The sequence below is a fragment of the Hydra vulgaris genome, chromosome 12 (genome assembly GCF_038396675.1).
Source record: "Hydra vulgaris chromosome 12, alternate assembly HydraT2T_AEP".
Lineage (NCBI taxonomy): Eukaryota > Metazoa > Cnidaria > Hydrozoa > Anthoathecata > Hydridae > Hydra > Hydra vulgaris.
The window spans coordinates 67530001-67552500 of record NC_088931.1 but is presented as its reverse complement, the minus strand read 5'-3'; the positions used below and the strand labels follow the sequence as shown (position 1 = coordinate 67552500).

At 27.9% G+C, this 22500-nt stretch overlaps 2 protein-coding genes across 2 annotated transcripts in view; one reads left to right on the top strand and one right to left on the bottom strand.

Annotated features, from left to right (window-relative positions):
• The window catches only part of LOC136088942 (uncharacterized), a 29426-nt gene extending 17533 nt beyond the window's left edge, over positions 1-11893 (top strand). The window contains exon 2 of the mRNA XM_065814220.1: positions 11703-11893. Coding sequence (XP_065670292.1) covers positions 11703-11826 — 124 coding nt within the window. The 3' untranslated portion in view covers positions 11827-11893. The remainder of the gene's footprint in view (positions 1-11702) is intronic.
• LOC136089122 (uncharacterized) lies at positions 3194-8663 on the bottom strand. The gene is made up of 9 exons (XM_065814848.1): positions 8516-8663; positions 8257-8390; positions 7178-7331; positions 6847-7055; positions 6471-6652; positions 4860-6286; positions 4423-4554; positions 3881-4126; positions 3194-3371 (listed from the first exon to the last, which is right to left on the bottom strand). Exons 1-6 carry the CDS (start codon positions 8661-8663, stop codon positions 6001-6003), a joined length of 1113 nt encoding a protein of 370 aa, XP_065670920.1. The 3' UTR covers positions 3194-3371; positions 3881-4126; positions 4423-4554; positions 4860-6000.
• Positions 11894-22500: the final 10607 nt, after the last annotated feature.

Genomic DNA, 22500 nt, shown 5'->3' with positions numbered 1-22500 from the left:
TATTATTAAAATAAATAAAAATATATGATAAAGAATAAATGTTAGAATTAAATATACAACACCAACTCTATAATTAGGACTTAATACTTTTCCTATTAAAATTAGAAGTTTTTAAAAAAAATGGAAATAAAGTTTCTTATCCAAACGTGTTTTTATATTAAAAAAAATTAATAATGCATACTTTTATTATTGGTCGAAGATTTTATACTGACTATTTGCTTGATAATTAGGGTAAGGTGCTTAAAGTTTTTCAAATAAATAAAAAAATTAGTCTGTGAACAGACTAAATTTAGTCTGACTTATTATGTTTTATTAATTTTGATATTACTTAAAACATCTGAATCTTATTAAAATTAAGTGCTATTTGTAACTTAGAAATAACATATTTAATACAACTTTGCAATTTATTAAAATGGTCATTTTAAAATAAATAAATCATCAACAAAAATAACCTGAATAAACTAAATATACTCTGAGATTTATGTATATTATATACAATTTGATGCAAAATCTAAAAGTTTTAAATTAGCCGCAATAAAAAGAAGTTATAAAACATAACTTTATCAAAATATTTTTTTTATACCATCTGCATGCATTCTATTAAGTTTTCATTGCCTTTTCTTTTTTTTTCAACGCTAAGTTGCGACGTTTATTCAACGCTTTTTATGTAACGCTTTTTCAACGTTTAGTTGCGACGCTTTTGTAACGTCATTTAGTAACGTTTTTTCAACGTTACGCAATAACGTTTAATCAACGTCTATTAAACAGCGTTACATATCTTTGCAAAATCGATTACTTTGTCAACGTTTCCGCAACATCTTTTGCGACCGGTTTTCAACGTTGATTAAACGTTGTCATGTTTGCTGGGAAACATTAATTTTGTAAAAAAAAATACCAACCTGACAATTGGAACTAATTTTTGGAATATAATGATTCGTTATTAACAAAACTTATTAAAAGATCAAATTTTAAGCCACTTTTTGTTGAAACAATACTGCTATGTTTTCCGCAAGATAAAAAAAAAATTAGTTCGTTATTTTTTCAATTTTATCAACTCAAACCTTTGAGCAATAAAAATTCAATTTTTTTGAATTTAAATTACAGAAAAATATTTAGCATTGTTACAATATTAAAGAGTTTTACTATATTTTATTTTTATTCAAAAAACCAAATAAAACCACAGCTTTTTTAGGACTTAAAACTAAATAATTTCAATGAAAAATACTGGGTAATTTGAGCATGCTCATATTACACAAAAATGGCATCTTTAAAGTCAAAACTAAATAGTTCTATGCATTGTTTTTCAAGGTAAAAAGGATTGGATTTTTAGCTAACATATTTTTCTTTATGAAAAAATTAATTTTATTATTTTAAAACTAAAATTTCGCGCCACAGATTTATTCATGCGTGATGATATTATTTTAAAAGCGCAAAAAATTTAACAGCGTTTTAATTATACGATACCCGCTAATTACTGCATATATATTTACACTAATTTTACTGATTCCTGTAATCACCACATAAAGTCGATTCAAGAAATACATAGCAACTTTAACTTCACTGCTTACATCTAAGAAATCTTTAAGTATGCTCATATTACCAAGGTGCTCATATTACCCTAATCTACCCTAAATAAAAATAACGAAATAAAAATAATAAAACAAAATTAACATAAAAATGAGCAATGGCACAGCAACGCCGGGTAAAAGTAATTAAAAATAGATAAAAAAGAAACCAAAAATAACATTAAAATAAGCACTGGCGAAGCAAGGGCTAAAACGGCTGCCATCCATTGAACGGTGAGTAACACGTGCTTGTCGGCCGATGGTGGGCCATGCATGGAGCAAGCATGGCGAATTTCCTGAATTCGCTTCTAATGTTGATCAATAAGCGCATTATATAGTTAATTAGTAATACTAAACTTGCACAAATATTAAGGGGGCAGTATAACAAAAAGCAGCTGTTTTATTTTAGATTAAATAGCATAAATTTTGTTTAGCGTCAACTGAAACTTGAAAAATTTGCATATACCATACAATCTATGCTAAGATACTGTAACGTTGGTCATTTAAGAATAAAAATAATAAAATAAAATGCTAAAAAGGCATGGAGTTAACAATTAAGTTTCGAAAAATCATTCACAAAATCAATAATTTTTTCATAAATATAGTCGTCCTTATATATATATATATATATATATATATATATATATATATATATATATATATATATATATATATATATATATATATATATATATATATATATATATATATATATAAAATATATGTTACTATTACCCGCAGTACCAGGAATTAGCTAAATGCTAATGTTTATAATATAATCTAATATATATATATATATATATATATATATATATATATATATATATATATATATATATATATATATATATAGAGTCGTCCTTTTGTTTTTTTGTATATAAATTTAGGTCTCCAAAATCGCTTACCGTTTCACTTTTCTTTTAAATTTTCTATTCTTATCTCAAATGAATTTAGGGAACATAACGTCGCAACTAGCATTGGCTACTCATAGTTTTAACACCAAATATTTATTGTCATTACAAAAAAACATCAATAGTATTGGTTATACTAATTATTTCTAAAGAGCTTGGACTTGAAAAGTCTTGAAAAATTGTTAATGAGCTGTGGGATTTCGTCGAACTAAGCCTTAACAAACTATTGCGTGTTTTTTATTTAAAAAAATCGGCCCATTTTTGTCACTAATTATTATTAATAAAATTAATCTATCTTCGATGATGTAAATTCAAAATTATTTAAATAAATATTTTATTAATTCTCAAAAGTTAAATGTTTGGCAGCAGCAGCAAAAAAAAAAAAAAAAAAAAAAAAACACTATTTCTATTATAAAATGAGTCATTTCTCAATCGCAATTCCTTAATTCTCGAACCATCTAGTTAACAAATAATAAAACCCTTTTAGTTACTAATTTCCCAGGTTTGCTATAAACCTCGTATTCAGATTAAGGCCAACTCTAGTTTAATTTTTGTAAGAAAAAACAGGTCATAAATGGGTAGTTAAACAAGATTACGACCAAAGATTAATTTGTTATAAATATTTTTTGCATTTGATATCTGGTCAGGAAAAAAACACCCACGTCGCTCTCACTTTGTTAACTGAATTTACTATTTTGTTATTTACACAGTAAAAACTTTTACACAAGATTCCATATATTTATGTTAAACTCATTTAACATTCATGTTATAACTACTCATAAATAAATTGCTAGAGCAAATCAGACTAAACACTGGAGCGATGGTGCAGCACGGGACTGTGATAACAGATTTATACGTAAAACTTGCAGGTCATGGCGCCAATAATGACTGTTAGCTAAAAATAAAAAATTAAATTTTTATTGTGCAATATATATTGAGACACTATAAGTCGATCATAGCATAGTTTTAAATGCTTAATACAAGTTTATTAACTTATTTTTTTTAATTTTTACCAACACCGGCCTCATTTACACCACATTATTAATAAATTTTTATTTGGTATAAACAAAGAAACTGTATCCCTGAACTCGAACTGATCAATGTATGTATAACTGATCAAGCTTTATACTATGAGGTAATACTCCTCATTATAGTATAAAGCTTGCACATTTCATCTCATAGAAATTAGTGTAACAGCAGTTATAAAATATAGAGGTAATTCATTCCATCTTCCGTTTATTTGAACTAAAAAGAAATACAACCCCTAGTTTGATTTAAAAAATAATTTCCACTCCTTACATTATAAGTACTATTACCTTACCCTCTTTTATTTCTACTTGACTATGTATTAAGCATTTGAGAATACCACTTCAAATATAAAAAAATCTTAAAAAAAAAACTTACTTTTAGAAAAAGTTTGCTATATTCATTTCCAACAACAGAAATTGGATTGCTGGTATCATTGACCAAGCTATATGCATTTCCGATAACAATAACTGGATTGCTGGTATCATGACCAAGCTATATGCATTTCCAATAACAACTGTTATTATTTCATAGGTTTATGCATCATATTAACAGCAATTGAAATGCCAGAATGCAGCAATATCATTTAATTTCAATTCAGTGATAAAGAAGAAACATAGAATACTAAAACATACCGAATGTAATAAAATTTAATAATTAGTGAAAATGTAAAACTTTTTATAAATAAACAATATACCGAGAATATTTCAAATTAAAATTGAGATTTTGAAAGTATAACCTGCAACATTGAAAATGTATATAAAAAAATAATGCTCCATATCTATCATCATATATATAATAACCTTGTAACAATATAACTTCAACAACTATAACTATAACAGTTGTAATCAACAATAACTTCAACAGTTTAATATACCAGATTACCTTAACAACTTGTGACATTTTTTAACTGATCTAACCTTAGGTTTTTGTTGTGTACATCTGGCAATTATGACAGTTCCATAAAATATCTTCCTTTTTATATGCACTGTGGAATTTTTTGACATTCACGATGAAACCAATTTTTACACGTAGAACATTGAGCCATTTGCCTGCAAAAGCAAATCCATTAGTTGTTATAAATAAAAAGTTATAAATGGAACAATTGATTCTAATTATAACTTTATATGTATATACTAACAAAAATTATAGTGAAACAACCATTTATAACATTACCATGCAAAGCCAATACGGTCACCTACTAAAGTTAGAGAAAATAAAATGAACTATTTATCAATCGATTGTATATCAAAGTTTTTCTTCTCCAAGCTAGACTTACATTGCAACAACTAAGGAGCCTCACCAACTCCAAGTTTAACATCATGTTTAAAACATTATTTGAAAAGTTGGAACATACCTATTAAAAATTTGTTCATCTTCAAGGATCCAAAACATGCAACAAGAACAATGTAGAGGAATATGGAAACTACACATCTCCTCAACACAGAAGGGGTAATGGCAGTTGGGAAGACATCTAACCGGTAGTTTAGTATACAGTTGAGAAGATGAATCCTCATTTTACTTTGCTCAAACATAAGCGTACTTGGTGGTATCTTGTTTGCTTCAAGTACCTGTCGAGCCCACGCAATAGCATAGAGACCGCAATCTACACCATTTGTTTGATGTTGAATTGGTAGAACTTTAATAACAATTTTTTTTTGTTGGCAGTGTAAGATAGAGCATATTTGTCTTTTTGTCTCAATACTTATTGAACCCTGAAAGAGACTGTCAAAAATATATATTTCCCCAGGCTTGCAATCATATAACGCAAACCCAATGTAGATTTCCATCATGAAGAATTTGTACAAATGGATTGCTTGGACATATATCAAAAGACATAACCTTTCCTTTAATCAGATCTTGCAGACCAATATTAATGTTAAACTGAATTGACATAATTTGTTGAAAAAAGTGAATGACATTGTCATTAAGCATTTTCCCTTTTTCTATGCCATTCCTTTCTGAATCTCCAATCAATGAGCATTTTAGATCACTAATAGAGTGCAAATCCCTTATAAGATGGAAATTATCTTTAACTATGTTGGCCTCATCAAACTCTTGACAAATATCCAATAATACTATTTTTTCTTGACATTCACTACTTTCAATTTTTATCAACTCATTGGGTACTGCAAACATTTCACAATTTTCATCAAGTATGTGATTAGTTAAAATTTCAGTCATACAAGATTCATTTTTTTCTTTGGAGATGACGTATATTTTACACCAACTCTTTTTGGCATTTTTCTTTTGTGTTGAACAGGAAAATTAACAAGATGTGGTAAATTTGTATCTGACTTGATCCAGGTTTCTGGTTTTTTGTCTGGAAGGAGAACAACCCCTTGCTCTTTTTTAAGAGTTTCTTCAAAGCTTGCTTTAAATTTATAAAGCTCATCAAACAATTTGTCTGTTGCTATATGAGAGTCACATAAATGTGTCAAATTTATTATTGCATTTAGAAGCTCACGACATGCTGCTGGTGTGTCTTACCTGCTTGGTTATATAGTGCACGGATATGCACTATATAACCAAGCTGAACATGAACAAATTTTTTGCACCACCAAGATAGCATTGGTAAGTTTCTCTACTATTACTTGAAATGAAGCAACATTGTATAATCTGTCTGTTATTGCGCTAACTCTGACTAAATCCATGCTTATTACTTTGTCTATCGTTTTCATACAATTTTTTACTAAAGGTTGTGGACGATTTGTCAAAAATGTTGGAATGTTATCCTTATATTTTCTGTAAGATGAATGCGCTCTCCTATTTTTATCAACATAGCTAAAAGAAAAGAAATTGTCTAGTTAGCCCAGATTTAATCTAATTTAGTTTACTAATACAATAATGGTAACAACGATATTATTTTTGAAAGTTTGAAATAAACATATAATTACTGCTTTTTATTTTTGTAATCAGCAGTACTTATATATAAGTGGCTGTAGCATAATTAACATAAATGACTAACTTTTCGTAATTGTGAGGAAGAGATTCCTCTATACAGATACTAAGCATAGCTGTCAGAGAAGAATTGGTTTTGTCGTTCAGTACCATTGTTAGTATTAATATTTCACAATAAACGTTGTTGTCGAAAAGCAAATACCCATCTCTGAAACAGAAGATTAACACTACAAGCAAAAGAACCCATCTCTGAAACAGAAGATTAACACTACAAGCAAAAGGAACATTACTGCAATAAATTAAAGAACAATTATTAATAATAGAATTATTATGAAATAATATTAATTTGAAAATATAGTAAATAAATAATTATTGTTAATGACTCTTGCTAAAGGATGGATAAAAACCAAAATGTTTTTATTTTTTGTAACATATATACTAACCTTTAGGTTACATAACCAAGTACTATTTAAATACTCTGCTAGTTTTGGGTTACTTTTCCACTCTTCTGAATCTTTTAATGCATCAACAGCATTTTGGCAAATTTCCTCTGAAGTTGCATGAGTAATGTTATGCAGTTTTAACTTAACTGCACCTTTAACAACACAACATCCATTAGCAGTTTTAGAAAGCCACCTCTCCCGAGCTTGCTCTCAATGAAAGTCACAAATTAAAACATTACACCCTAATGAAAAACAGTTGGACTTTGTTTATGCAATGATTGAGTTAGCATTAAAAAAAATTAAAAAAAAAGATTATAGAGCAACTCTTCACCTGGAAAAACTGATTCCAATATCTTTATTTCTTCATTTGAGTAATCAGTTAAACAAAACTTTTGTTGAAATAAAGGGATCCATTTTTTAATGCACAATAACACTTCTGTGATAGCAGATATGGTTTCATTTTCACACAGAAAAACAGCTACAACCTGATAATCAATGTTTGTTTTAACAACCTTAAAAAAAAAGCGGTAAAGCATACCTAGTTGTGCGATATGTTGCATCAAAAAAAATAAGGTCAGTTCCATATCACAAGAGTAATCTTTTTTTGCCAATGATATTTGGCAAAAATCATATTTGATATTTGGATAAATAAACAACAATTAATCCTTAAGCTCAGGATCATTCCTATCAGCAATATTTACACCTTTTGGTCTAAACTTTATCATTGCTTCTTGAAAAGTTATTTGCCATTCATTTACTTTATCATGCAAACATTCTTGGTCAAAAATTCTTGATCAAAGATCTGCGAAGCTTTCTTCTTGCATTCAGCATATGATTTCGAATGGTCTTATCTATCAGAAAGTAACGTTTGTTTGTACTTTATAAATTACTATTGGCAGTAAATTCTGCATCAACCAAAAATTCAAGATGCTCATTTCTGATACAGTATTAACACCTTTTTTTACTGGAAAGCTAGGATATATATATAAAGAAAAAAGTATAGAAAAGGTCAGTGTGGAATAGACTTACAAAAACCCATATTTTTTTATTATATATACTAGTTGATCTGGGTCGGATCAACTAGTATATATTAATAACATAACAATACTAATACTATAACAATACAATACCTCAAACTCTGGAAATTCAACAATTTCTTTAATATAAACCTTGGCAAAGCAATTAAATTTTTTGGTATCCTGCAGAAAGACTCAAGAAACTGACTGAAAAAGACTGCAGAAAGACTTTTTGGTATCCTGCAGAAAGACTTTTTTTGGCAATAGTGATCTGTACTCTACACATTAAAATAAACGAATGCAAGTTAAATGAGATAAAATCTTAATGCAGATCTGTTATTTATGAAATAAATACAAATATAAATGTTAAAGAATATTATAATGTCAACTATACTGGACCTTTTTTAATATTTTGGTCTTTTCCATGCTGACAGTCAAGTTTTGTCCGTGTTGACACAATGAATGGTACTCCTGTGTAGGCAAAATCTTTGTCTTCATAAAACAACTTGTGTTCTTTCTTAAACAATTCTAAATGAAACAAATTACACTTCATTTTATTACAATGTTACAGGGGGAAAAACATGAAATAGAGTTAAACAATTGCTACAGTTAGACAAAACTTTATCTACAGATTATTTAATTAATTTGCCAACCTTCAAAGTTCTTTTCCATGCTACCTGTACAAGTAACAACATAATGCACTGTGTGCAACATTTCGTGCTCTGCAATTTTTGCACAAACATTTGCATAGGTGGCAAAAACATGCTTGACCACAGGTACTGTAGATTCAACTGACAACATTAGTTCTGAAAATAGTAAATTATTTTTAAGATCATAAAACCAGTGCTCTTTTAGTAAATGATTAGGAATCACATAAGATAATAAAGAATCTTCCCCACTGAATGTACTAAATCGAGAGAGCAGCTATCTTCGTTCATTTTACAATCAAAAATTAATGCACAAATTTCAAAAATAAGCTAAATAAATAAAATAAAGTTAACTGCTTAAGAAAATAAACATTAAAAAAGTAATATCAGGAATAGATGAATAAGACATTTTTAAATAAATGTACTTTCGAACGACACTTAACGCACGAGGTGGATTTCAAATTTTGATATAGTTTTATAGTTTTAAAATACATCAAAATTACGCATGCGTTAACATTTTTCTAGGTCTGCGATTTTAGTAAATTCGGAAATGTCCTTTTGAACGACATTATTTAGCACTAACCCTTAAAACATGTTTGATATTATTCTATATTATAATAATAACGCAATTTGTAAATGCAATATTTATTATAACTTACGCCATTTGTAGATGGAATATAAAACAGAATTTATTTGGTTTTGTATGTATATATGAACGGACTTATATTTGCATGTATGTGTGTGTGTGTGTGTGCGTGTATAATAAAAATAAAAGTAGAATAAAATAGAGAATTAAAAATAATAATAATTTTAAAAAAATAATTAAAAAAAATTTTTTTTTTCTTCTTTTTTTTCTGCAAATAGTAAATTGATTGTTAAATCAGTTTTTTCTTTAGTTTCTACTTTCCTTTTTCATTTTTATCGGCTGAATTTTTTAGTTATATTAACGGGGCTGGATGATAAGACCCTGTCTTCTGCCGGCTCCGGTCGAAACTTTAATGTTATATTTTTATGTTGTAAAAACATTGTTAAAGCTTTTTTTTTTTTAATGACGAAAATAAATAAAAAAATTCTCTTCTAGAAAAAATGCTCAACTATAATAAAGAAAGATAAAAAGAAGATATCAAAACCAATTAACTGAATCAAATAAACAATAATTATAAACATAAACAAATATTGATTAAGTTATTGCTTTATCCAGTTTTTGAGAAAATAAACATCTTTAAAATCACTTATCAGTTTGGTGACTTTTTGCATGCAGTTTAAATTTTTATAAAATGATGTAATGACTTAACAGCAACTAACTCTGGATTTCTAGAGTATTAGGAACACATACTTAAAAGCCTTCAGTGATCCAAAAGTAGTTGCTAGGGGCGTCGCTATGGAAGTTTGAGTAGTGAGCTTATATTTAAATCAAAAATTACCTCCTGTATTTTTTTAAATAAAACTAACTACAGAGTCCTATAGATTTTAAAACATTCACCTTGAAATTTTCAATTTTTACTATTTTTTCACCCAACTACCACCTTAATAGTCATCGTCATGAAAAACTAAACTGTTAACGTATAACGTGACTGGAATATGTAAAAGAGAAATTAGAGTTGGAGTAAAATTAATTATTTTATAAGCATCTGTATTATTAGCTAGATAAATGTACATTAGTGAAAGAAATGTTGTATGGATGTCTTCTAGATAATTATGTATGAATGATTCAGCATAATATAAACACAAGAGGACCCCCAGCTTTTATCCTAAACAGGTATTTCACAAGAAGATCCACTCTGGGTGTGCACCAGAGTATATTTTATCAAAATAGCCCTTTGTGTTATCTTGAAAAAGACTCTCAGGGCATTTTATCAAAACGATTGCCAGTGATCTCCGTATTAATACTGAGACTGCAAGATGATGTTTAGTACAACATGCTTACAATTATACATTTTTAGTTGAATTAAGTGTAACATTAAGGAAAATGAAGGATCAAAGTATGTAATAAGAGTTGATAATCATTGTGAGTAGTAAACAACGGGGGCTGGTATTTGACTGTGGCCAAGGCCGGTTTTACGTACGGGACTGCATAAACATTATTGCATATTGACTTATTTTTATATATCATATCAATATGCACTAATGTTTATACAGTCCCAGCTATGAAGCTGGCTTTGCCCCAGGTCAAATACCAACCCCGGTTGTTTACTAATTGTGAGTTATTTACAGTTAAGGTAGTCGCATAGATGACATCTAACAATAGCATGTGTCATTAGTATGAGTGATAAAGTACAACTATCTTTTATTTTAGTTGGTACAGTACAACACTAGAGCAGGATGCTAGTAAAACATATATGACAAAAGTTATTTGTGTAAATTCAATGCATTTTAATAGAACTGCACTGAGCAGTGGATACGTTAAAGAGTCATAATGAATTTAGAAGAGGATAGCAGAGTAATATAAAAGTATGAATAGACAGGTGTACAGAGGTAAATTAAAAATTGCTATGAAAAGAATAATCAACATAACAGTAAAATTTAATAATTGCTAATAAATAACAAAGGTATGACAATGGTATTTATGGTCATGAATAACTAAACTGTATGTACCACATGACTTATTAAGAAATATCTAATGTGGAGTGGAATTGTTTGTTTTATCAATGGTTAATGTAGACTAGGTAATTATATATAAACAGATGTCAAGTAGTACAACATAAATGCAAGAGTGTTATAGCCATATATCGATACTCTACGAGATTATCCAATTTGGATGTGCACTAGTGTCCTTAGCAAACTACTTTTTGCGTTATACTGAAAAGACCTGTCATAGGGTATCTCATCCAGATTGTTGCTGCAATCCCAAAATTAACAAATGTGAAAGAAAATTATAAACCTGAAAAAATAAAAGCATGAAAATAGTATATTTTTTTAATTTAAAAGCGTTTTACTTAACAAATCAAAGTTTTTATGTTATTTAATCATAACATACTTAATTATAAAAAAATTTAAAATAATTTTACTATAGCAAGCCTTTCCAGAAAAAATTAGGCTGGTGCGGGGTATATAGCACGCCGTTTTATGGAAAAATTCAATAACATGTAATGCGAACCACACGCGATTGTTAAAAAAAATCGGCGCAGATGCGCATTAAACATTATTTCTTAATTTGTTGCAAAACTCTGTTTTTTTTCCTTCTTATTTTTAGGATTACTTTTTATCTTCAGCCACGATGTTTTGATGCAAGTCGAGAAACAAAACTAATTATATGTCAGGAAAATTTATCGCACGTAAAAAGTCTACTATATGCAGTAAGGTGTCCCCAAATATGATGAAAACTTGAAAATCAAGAGACTATACCGTTCAAACAATGTGATTTGGTCTATAAAGATAAAATATATAAAAAAATTTGATCTAAAATTAGCAACTTTACTAGATGTATAATTAGAAATTTGTATTTTTTTTTCGGTTTTACGCTCATATTATTGAGACAATTTTCCTTCAATAAATATAAAAAAACCCCAACTTACAAATTTATTTTGCATTATTAGATAATGAAACATACAACTGTTATAGTGAGAAAATGAATCACAATGTTAAAAACCTTTTTTTACCTAACATTTACTTAACATTTTTACTTAACATTTAATTAAGCGCATAGGAAAACAGTTGTAAAATAACGGGTGACAACTAAAAAACGAGACTGGATTTAAAGACACATATCTCTTTAAAGAAGTAAGATAAAACAAAAAGGAAAAATGTTCTAGAAAGTATTTTTATTCTAGTTTATAAATATATAATCAGTTGTTCTCAATTAAACCATTTCTTCTGACTTTATCAACTAGGCCTGGTATAGACTGAGCTAGGCTCCGTATGAGCTCAATATCAAATTTATTAAGGCAATACTTGATTCTAGAACGCAATTTTTTAAGATTTTCTGCATGCAAATTCTTCTAGTAGACAAGGCCTTTCACAATACTCCAAAAATTTTTGATAGGATGACATTCTGGCAAGTTTGCAGGGTTATCCGCTTTCTCAACATAATGCACGTTTTCCTTGTTTAGGTACATGATTACTGTTTTTGCATAGTGAGATGATGCTAAATCTGGCCAGAAAACATATGCACCATCTGAATGATACTTATTGATGAATGGAATAAGTCTCTTCTTAATACGTTTGATTAAATAGATTTTTGGATTTACTGCCAGTCCACTTGATACCAAATAAGGTTGAGAAATTCCATTTTCAGAAAAAGTAATCCATAGAAGTAATTTCTTTTGAAACTTTTGTTTTGTTTGGTATTTAACTGTAGACGGAGTAGATTTTACATCACTAGTATAAAATATATCATTTCCATTGATACTGGAATAATTTAACGTGAAATAAGGCTCATCGTCAATGATTGGTTTACGATTTTTGAATTTCTGACACAATCGACTGCATTTAGTTCTAGCTGCTGCTTTTTGCTGGTCAGAGCGTTTTGGAAACGTCATTTTTTTTCTTAGTTTAATATTTATTCTTTTTTTTAATGTTTTACTGATGTGTTGGTGAGTACAGTTGAACTTTTTAGCTGCCTGTCTTTATGGTCAAACATGAGTTTGAGCCTTTCAATGTTTGTCCTGGTCATTTTTTTAGCTTTTACTCTACTTCCTTGAACTCTTTGGTACCCAGATTCACTTTCAGCAAGTTTAATTATCTGGTAGATAGTACTTTTAGATATATTCTCAACTTTAAAGTGGTCATAAGTTAACTTTTTACTAGCATTTTTGTAATTTAAATAAAATTCATACACACGTTTTCTAATTTCTTCTTGCTTTGAATTTATTTTTTATTCATTTTTCTATAAAATAAAAAAAAAAAACATAAAATGTTTAAAAACTAAAATAAAAATACCTTCTAAATAGTCTTTATATTTTTAAAATCTTATTCCTTTAAGGAGATACGTGTCTTTAAATCCAGTCTCGTTTTTTAGTTGTCACCCGTTATATGCTTTTGCGAGTTGATCTTTTGGCATTTTGGCTTGTAATTTTTTTCTATGATCGTTTGCAACAAGCATTATAATTTTGCCTCTGATCATCATTTGTAGATGCCTTCACATAGTCTTGTATAAGCTTGATGTTTCTTTCAGCGCAGTCGTTAGTAGTAGAGAGATATTTAAAAAATTTACAGAACTTACAAAACTTTCAGTATTCTCCAAAGATTTTACTCTACCGTAAGCCCATTGTTCAATAATACCGTAAGCCAATTCCAATAATTTCAAAAAGATACCAAGGCTCTGAACCAACCAGAAGAGGTGGTGTTGTTTTGGAATTAAGACCTGGAATATTTTGAGGGTACCCAATATGGAATTTAGGCTTAGAAAAGTTAGGTAGGTTATGAATCATTTTTTTTTTCATTGTCTTCAACGTCACAATCTCCAATTGCTAACACAACAAGCTAAGGAGTTAAGTAACTAGAGCGTCGTTTTATACTCTTTCTTAAAGACTGTCTTAACTGGTTATGGCATTGCTCTTGTATTTTAAGACTTGCCCTGAAAGGGCAAGTCTTAAAATCAAGGTCATTCTTGGGTGCTTTTTTAAAATCATGGTGCGTAAAAAATGGCTGTAAAAAAACATCCTTTCTGAACCTCATTTATTTCCTTTTCTGTCATTATTCTAACAACATTTTTTGTCATTTCCAATGTAAGGAGGTAAAGTCCGTCGGCCATAAGATGTGCCTCAAGCGCTAGGTTGATGGAATCTAAAATTAGTTACAATTTCACTAAGATAAAAAACAATAAGCTGGCAAAGGTTCCTATAATCAATTATTGCAAAAGTATTTTTAAGCAGAGCTTTAGAACAGTAAGTAAGGGTATCTTTTACAAGTGTACAACACTGAATCAACTTCTAGGTTATCCCAACTTATTTTTACAACATTATTTAAGGTGTTCACTTCCGTACAAACTTCACTCCACTTTTTTTTTTAACTTTAAACACAATGTTCTATGGGAACCTTTTGTCTTTCCTTTTAGTACTTCATGAAGTGAGACATATGCAGCTCATATATGTATAGCCTGCACAACAATTATATTAAAGGGAGTTTAAGTTTTACGCTTAGCAATTGAATTGCTCCTGTATATTTCCCCGTGTTACTACTGGTTGTATCGCAGCAGCAAGCAAACAGTTGATTAACACACTCGTAATATTCCAACAATTTTATTATTTCTATTGTATGGCATGCTCCAATAACATTTTTTAGTTGGGCAATCCCAAGTCTGTTGCAGTCTGTTTAATTCATTTTATTCGTTATATGCAGTAGGGTGGAGCGATTTTCATAGCAAAAAAAAAAGAGTTTAAAAACCAATATTACTGAGACACGAATCAATGTCTATTAATTATTAGATAAAAGTAAAAAAATATTTTTTGATTTTGATGAGATCTTGAGGGTCCTCTTTGGAATTTAAATTCTTGACAGGTCCTAATATTTTTGAATTTTTTTTTTTTTCTAAACCATATCAACCTTGGACTCAAAAAAAGCAGAAAAAAATGCTTGTTTCATAAATAATAATTTTATTAAAAAAATTTTTCAGTGAATAAAATACTTGCAAAAATATACCTTAAAACCCACGTTTTGTTGAGGACGGGGGTTTTTAATGAAAAAAACAACTCTACTTTTTTAATTTTAATTTTTTAATAAAAACAAATATTATTTTCAAAATCAGCATATTATTTTGCTTCTTTTAAGTATCAAGTTGATATAGTTTAGAAAAAAAAAATTTAAACAATATTAGGACCCATCAAAAATTTAGAATCCAAAGAGGAACCTCAAGAACTCATCTAAACTAAAAAAAAAAAGAGTAAGGTTCTTTTTTCACCAAAAGATATTGATTTGCTGCTCAGGCAAATCAAATTTCAAAAATTTTCAAAATCGCTCCACCCTAATATGCAGTCTCTTTAATTCATATGCCGTTTAAGTCATTTGAAGTCTGTTTAATTCATCTTATTTGATAAAATCTTCAAAAACATTAGTTTTTAAATTTTGTTTTTAAAAATGTTTTTCCAATATTGTACGTTTTTCTCAATACGGAAGGCAAAAAACTTTTTTTATCTACTTAAAATATTTTTATATATTTTTTAATATAACAAGTTTTTAAAATATATACATATATATATATATATATTTTTATTATTATTTAACTTTTATTTCGCTGATTAAACAATATTACAATTTTTCATATAAAATAGATAACATCGTAAACATAAAAAACCTTTATAAAAAACGTTTTTAATTTTTTAATTTATAATATATATATATACTGTTATAATCAGTCAGGGACTCAAAGAAGGTAAGGATGATGCGTTTATCATCACAACCTTTTCATAGAGCCCCTTTAGTCACTCATTTAAATAAAAATAAAAAAACACTTTAATTTTTAAAGAAAAATAAAAATTTAATAAAGCAAAGCTCATTTTTTTTTTTTTTTTTTTTTTGTGTGTAAAAAATCGAAAACACAAAAAAAAAAGATAAATAAAAAGAAAAAATACAAAAAAATCTGAAAAAAAATACTTTAAACTATAATATATATGTCAGGAATTAAGGAGATGCATTTTAGTTTGTTGTTTAAACGATGAAATGCTTTTTAGGTCTTTAATATTTTTATTTTGGAAACGATTCCATATTGATGGACCACGGTTTTTTCCTAGTTGATAGTCGTTCCTGGTGTTTGAACGCAGATTATATTTTTCAGAAAATGATATAAAAAAATTATCTGAAAAAACGCTTGGTAGAAGATTGCTTTTATACTTATACATAATAATTAATATCTGTAATGTGTTAAGTTTCTCAATATCTAGAACCATCATGCTTTTCATCACTGGGGCCGGGTTTACTAACCTATTTAAATAATTAATTGCTTTGCATGCATGGTTTTGCAGACTTTGCAATTTTAGCAATTTGGTTTTATGGGTGCTGGCCCATACAATATTTGCGTACAAAAGCTGACTATGTACAAGACTAAAGTAAAGCATATTACGTGATTTACTATCGAGAAAAGGTTTTGACTTATACAAAACACCTATTACAGAGGACACCTTTGTATCAAGAAGACCAATATGGACAATGATATTAATCACAAATTAAGACAATAATACTAATCGTATTGAAATTTTTTATGTCCATTATTTTTACCACGTGAAATGGTATTTATAAGTAATTTTATAAAATATGCCAATGTAATGTTAAAGTTAATTCAAGTTAAATTTTAATACAACAGAAATTATATATATATATTCTTTAATTTTTTTTGTTTTAGGTGTTCAAAGAAGAACTTGTCATAGAGCACCACAGAAAAGTTTTTAACTAGGAAGTTCACGCTTCCTTCCTTGCCAATAACGTGGAATATACCCAGAACTCTTTTCGAACCCTGGATCTCTTGCGTCTAAAGCAAGCGCTCTAACATTAGATGCTCTAACGGTATAACCACTGTTAACTGTGCCGCTAATAATATGAAACTCTCTACAAAATTGATTGACCAATGGACTGTCACAAAAACCATTTTTGTTTCTTTCTTCAGTTAAAGTTGTTGTTTTTTTAATTTTCTTTTTAGTTTAGTTTCGTTTTTTCAGCGCAAATTAATATTTAACATATAGATATATAAAAACTAATGCAGCGTAAATTGGTTTTTAAAACGCGCCAATTATCAAAGAGTTGATCATCTTCACAAAAGGCCTGATCACTGACATTATGAGGGAAAATCCAAATCTCAAATAAGAAATGTATACGGTTAAAGATACTGAGTTGATCATTGCATTGTCATTGATTAAGTAATACGATTGGTTACTGTATAAAATAAGTATTATTGGGAGTGATATGGCAGTAATATGATACATAACTATGGGTATCTCACTAATGATAACAGTTATACTAAATGATACTAAATAGAACTAAGGATGGATACTAGTAAAATCTATATAACAAATACCTACAAAATAACATAATAATAGCTTAATATTCATAACAATATATCATTTATATCATAACATATATCCAAATGTATAAACCAAAATATGACTGGTCGCAGTAGATAATAAGTTTAAACTTTCGTTTTTTTTTCTTTTAGATGCCCCAAGATATTCTTACAGTCTTATCACATAGCACCGCGGAAGCGCATTTAATGGGAGTTCACGCCTCCTTTCGAAACGAAGTCGCAAAACTTGTCCAGATGTACCACTGCACCACGGCTACTCCAAGTACTAAATTATATCACAGCACAAACTGCAATAATATAATTCAATATTATGAGTCTCACTCTAATGATAACAGTTGCTACACTTAGTACAGTATAGAACAAAGAAAGGATATTAATGAAACATATCTAACAAAAGTTTTCAACGTATATATGTAAATATATACATAAAGTTTATATACATTTTAATTAATTCCCGAAGTATTTGCATTTTTTTTTTTTTTTTGTTTACTTAAGGAATTATTATGAATAAATAAATAAGCAAATAATATTTTATTAGAAAAAAACTAATTTATTTTGTAAAAACATTCCAAATTTCTATAGTTACATCGAAGAAACCTTTACAGTTTTGGTTTTAAATAATAATTTTTTAACTATTTTAGTTTTTAACAATACTTTTCACCTTTTACATTAATTCGAAGATTCGGCTTTTCATACTTTTTAATAAGATTTTCAAAAAAACCTTTGAAATACCGTTCCATGCTTGTTGGATAAAAGTTTTAAGTTCTTACATCGTATTATACTGTCGAGAATTTCCGTATATAGTTTATGACAATATTCTCCATAAATTTTCAATAGGGTTTAAGTTGGGTGAATGTGACAAAAAATACACATCCAAAACATTTATATATAAATATATATATATATATATTTTTTTATTATTTTTATTTTTAGTTTACAATTATTAATCGTAATATAACAATATATAAACTTGGTATCTGAAAGAAGACCCAAAAGATCTTGTCGCCAGAACCATATATAATATATCAAACGTGTATATGAAATAAAATAAAAATAGAATTTATTTAATAACTATTAACAATGTAAAATAAACAAAGACTGAAAATAATTTTACAAATTATCTTGAGTGAAAATAATTTTACATTTCAAAAATATTTATATATATTGCTAGTAGAAAGAATATAGTTTTTTAATTTAGTTTTAAAAACGGAAAACGAAATTGACAAATCAAAATTGGGAACTACAATTTTGTTCCATAAATACGGTGCTCGATAGCTTATGCAAAACTGATTAAACTTTCTTTGACAAAAGGGTTCAATTAATAAATTATTATTTCGTAAAATATATTTGTTTTTAGCTTTATGGGTAAAAAGATCTTTAAAAATGAACAATGATTGTTCACTTTTACTACGAAACATAAAACATAAAATTTTATAGACATTGAGTTCGTAAACGTTAAGTGCTTTAACGTTTTTAAATAAAATATTTAAATGAGAAAAACGATTTTCAAAACATATTAAACGTATTGCGTGTTTCTGACGATGGTAGAGATTTCGTAACTTACTTTTGGAGGTACTTCCCCAAACAATATTTGCATAATTTATATAGCTATGAATAAATGAGTAGTAGAATTGAATTAAATTTTGTTTACTTGAATAGTATCTAACCTTATATAGAAGGTCATAATATACCTAGTGTATATTGTGATCTACTAAATGAATTGGAGATTTCACGAATGAACTGTGTAATGGCTTGTTCAGTTGAACAATTTTTTTTTAAAACCGAATTGTTTTTTATATAGAAGTTTATTTAGATTAAGATAATTGTATGTTTATTGTAAATAATTCTTTCTGAAATTTTCGAGAGGATTGAAAAAACTGAGATAGGGCGATAATTACTAATATTTGATTTTTTCCCGTCTTTGTAAATAGGAGTAACTTTAGCTATTTTTAATTGGTCGGAGAACACACCTTGCTGTATAGTTGCCCTGAAGACTAAAGAATACATTTTAAATTTTCAAAGCAATCTATGACTATGTTGCCATTTATTTCGTCCGCACCCTAGCTTTGTTTTTTTTTTGAAAGAGATTTGTAAGCTTTCTCAAACTCATCAGAAGATAAGTCAAAATATAAATTATCTATAAAAAGCGAATTATTTATAGGCTATAAGAAATCACAAGAAGTTTTTTCCGTAATAGGAATCTTTTTTGCCAATTTAGTTCCTTTATCAAAGAAATATTTATTAAACTCGTTTACAATTTCGTTTGGTTCATATAGGGGAACACGGGGTAAGATAGTGAATGGGGCAAGATGATTTTCCATAAAACAACTCAACAAAAAAACTGAAAAAAGGGTGAAAACAAAACTATATTTTCATCTTGTATTTTAAAACGCCAATTGGTTTTTTAAAATATTATTAACGCAATTTTATGCGCATAAGTTTACTTTTTGCGCTAAAAAAAAATACCTTGCTTCCGGTTATTCAAATTGAATGGTGTCCTTCAGGTGAAACTTTTTTAGACATTTTTTTTGTGGAGCGTGTTTATTCTGTGTTACTTTAGTTAGTTTAGTAAGTATTTTTTAAACTTTTATAAAATTGGAGGCAGAATTTGTAAAATAAGTTATCTTGCCCCGGTCACGTGACCAGATAACAAATTTATGAACTTAATGTTTTAAATTTTATTTCAAATTTTTCAAATTGCTAATTAAAAATCAATGCAGGTAATGAATTATTATGGTATCATGAACACACTGACAAAGCATTACTGTTTCATGACTGATAGTTTTACAATAAATCAGGCTTTTCCAAACGTTCGCCATCTTGCCCCGTGTTCCCCTATATTTGTTTTATTTATTTTATTTACTTAAGAAGGGAGTTTGAATTTGTTTTTGCTTTTTTTCCTGTTATTTCTTTCAACGTTCTCCAATTATTTTTTGAGTTGTTTTTAAATTTACTAATTAAATTATAATTATAATAATTATAATTTTTTTTTTAGTTTTTTACGACTTTTTTCAAATAAATGTTGGTAATTTTTATATTTTTGTTGGTTTTCATCTGATTTTGTTTTTAAATATTTTATATATAGTTTTTATTTGATTTTAGAGGATATTTTAAGTCTTTTGGTAATCCATGGACTATTCAAGGGTTTTAATTTTATTATTTTTTTACAAAGTTGAAAGTTTGCATTGTATATTGAGAAGAACGTACCAAAGAATTTATTATATATTGTATTTGCGTTATCATTTAAGTTAATATGTTTCCAATGCAGAAGTGATAATTGATATTACTCTCGTTGAAGACATGTTTTTTTATTATATTTTGTCTGTCGGGGTTATTTAGAGGATACCTTTTTTTTTTTTTTTTTTGCTCGTTTACAATTGTCGTATTTTATAAACAAACAAACAAACAAGGCATCTGAAAGAAGATCATAATGATCTTATCATCAGAACCTTTTACAGCTTTAGACATTTTACAGCAAAGCAAAAATAAGTAAAAAAAAAATTTCAATAAACAGCGTAAATAAATCCGACGATGCTATATGAATAAAATAAAATTTCGTATAAATAAATCTGACGTTACTATATATAGAATCTATATCATTTATATATAAGATAAAAACAAAAATTAAAACGTTTCATAAAGCGTATTTTACAATAAAATAAAAGTTCTAAACAAAGATTACAAAATATCAATTAGAAGTACTTGACTACATCATCAGTAGATAAAATAAAATTTTTCAGTTTATATTTGAAAGTGGGACAAGTGTGAAATATATCAAAATTTGACAAAACAATCTTATTCCAAAGATACGGTGCGCGATAAGCAATACAAAACTTATTAAACTTGGTTCGACAAAAAGGTTCATATATGAGAAAATTATTTCTAAGTGCATATTTATTTATTGGTTTTTCACAAAAGAGATCTTTAAGGTGGTAGGCCTATGAAAAATAGAGATTTTTTTTATTAAAAATTGAAAAAATAGGTAAAATATTGTATTTATGTAAAAATTTATCATCTATCTGCTGATATATAACTTGTTTAGGTTTTGATCAAACTAAAAGGGTTTAAAACAACATATTTTATTAGCTAGTTTGTTTATTTGCCTTAGCAACGCCATAGCAACGAAAAGTTAAGACATTTTTTTACCCAAATTAGATGGCCAAAATGACAAATCTTGTGAAGCTTCCAAATTAATAGGGATCTGCGGTGTTTTTGGTCATGCTTTTAAGTCATAATAATTTTAAGTCATAACAATTGTATCTTATAATAATTGTCATATTAAACTATTTATATTGTTTGTGGTATAAAAAGAAAATGTCAAACCCAAAATTCAAATGAAGCATTTCATTCAATTTTATGGACTCTATGGACCTAAAAACATTTTTGTAAGTAGAAGAACATTTGAACTTTGTATAAACTCTGCAATAGTTCATTATAATGATAGTGAAGATGGGGTAAAATTTGTTTTAAGTTACTTTGGATTGTAAGGATCTGTGACTATTCCAAAACTGGTTTTAAAGGACCAAAAGCGCATTGTAAACAAGCGTTGTAAATCAACTTCAATATGCAAAAAGCAAAGAAAAAAAATTTAGATCTCTTCATAAGGAATACTTAAATACTGAAAAAACAGATTCATATAGCTCTGTTAGCTTTTAAGGAGTGTTTATTGACATAAATTTTGATTTTTAATTTTTAACTTGATTTTTCTCATTTTGAGATTTTTAGTTTTTTTTTAAACTTTAAAACATAATATCTCCAGTATAAATTAAGCAATTAAGCTCAAATTTTCAGGAGATGTTCTTCATACATGTAGAATTCATTTGTCATAGGATTTTTAAAATTTCTTTTTTGGGGGCGCTACAATGTGGTTTCATCTGCCAGAGTTTTTTCATAAAAATATATATTCAAGCTTAAAAGTCAATATAATCTGAACTAGGGGGGCAAACTTAAAAATCCTATGGCAAATGAATTTTGTACATATATAGAACTACCATACCAAATTTGGAGTTTTGATTTATTGTCATTTTTGAGAAATTGTGTT

Bases quoted from the DNA above. Each gene is read 5' to 3' on its own strand.
- LOC136089122 (XM_065814848.1), bottom strand. From the start codon at position 8,663: ATGTTGTCAGTTGAATCTACAGTACCTGTGGTCAAGCATGTTTTTGCC. The intron at 7,332-8,256 runs GTATAGTTGACA...ATTGATTATCAG, and splicing joins AAAATATTAAAAAAGGTCCA to GTTGTAGCTGTTTTTCTGTG. The intron at 7,056-7,177 runs GTGAAGAGTTGC...ACTTTCATTGAG, and splicing joins ATTGGAATCAGTTTTTCCAG to AGCAAGCTCGGGAGAGGTGG.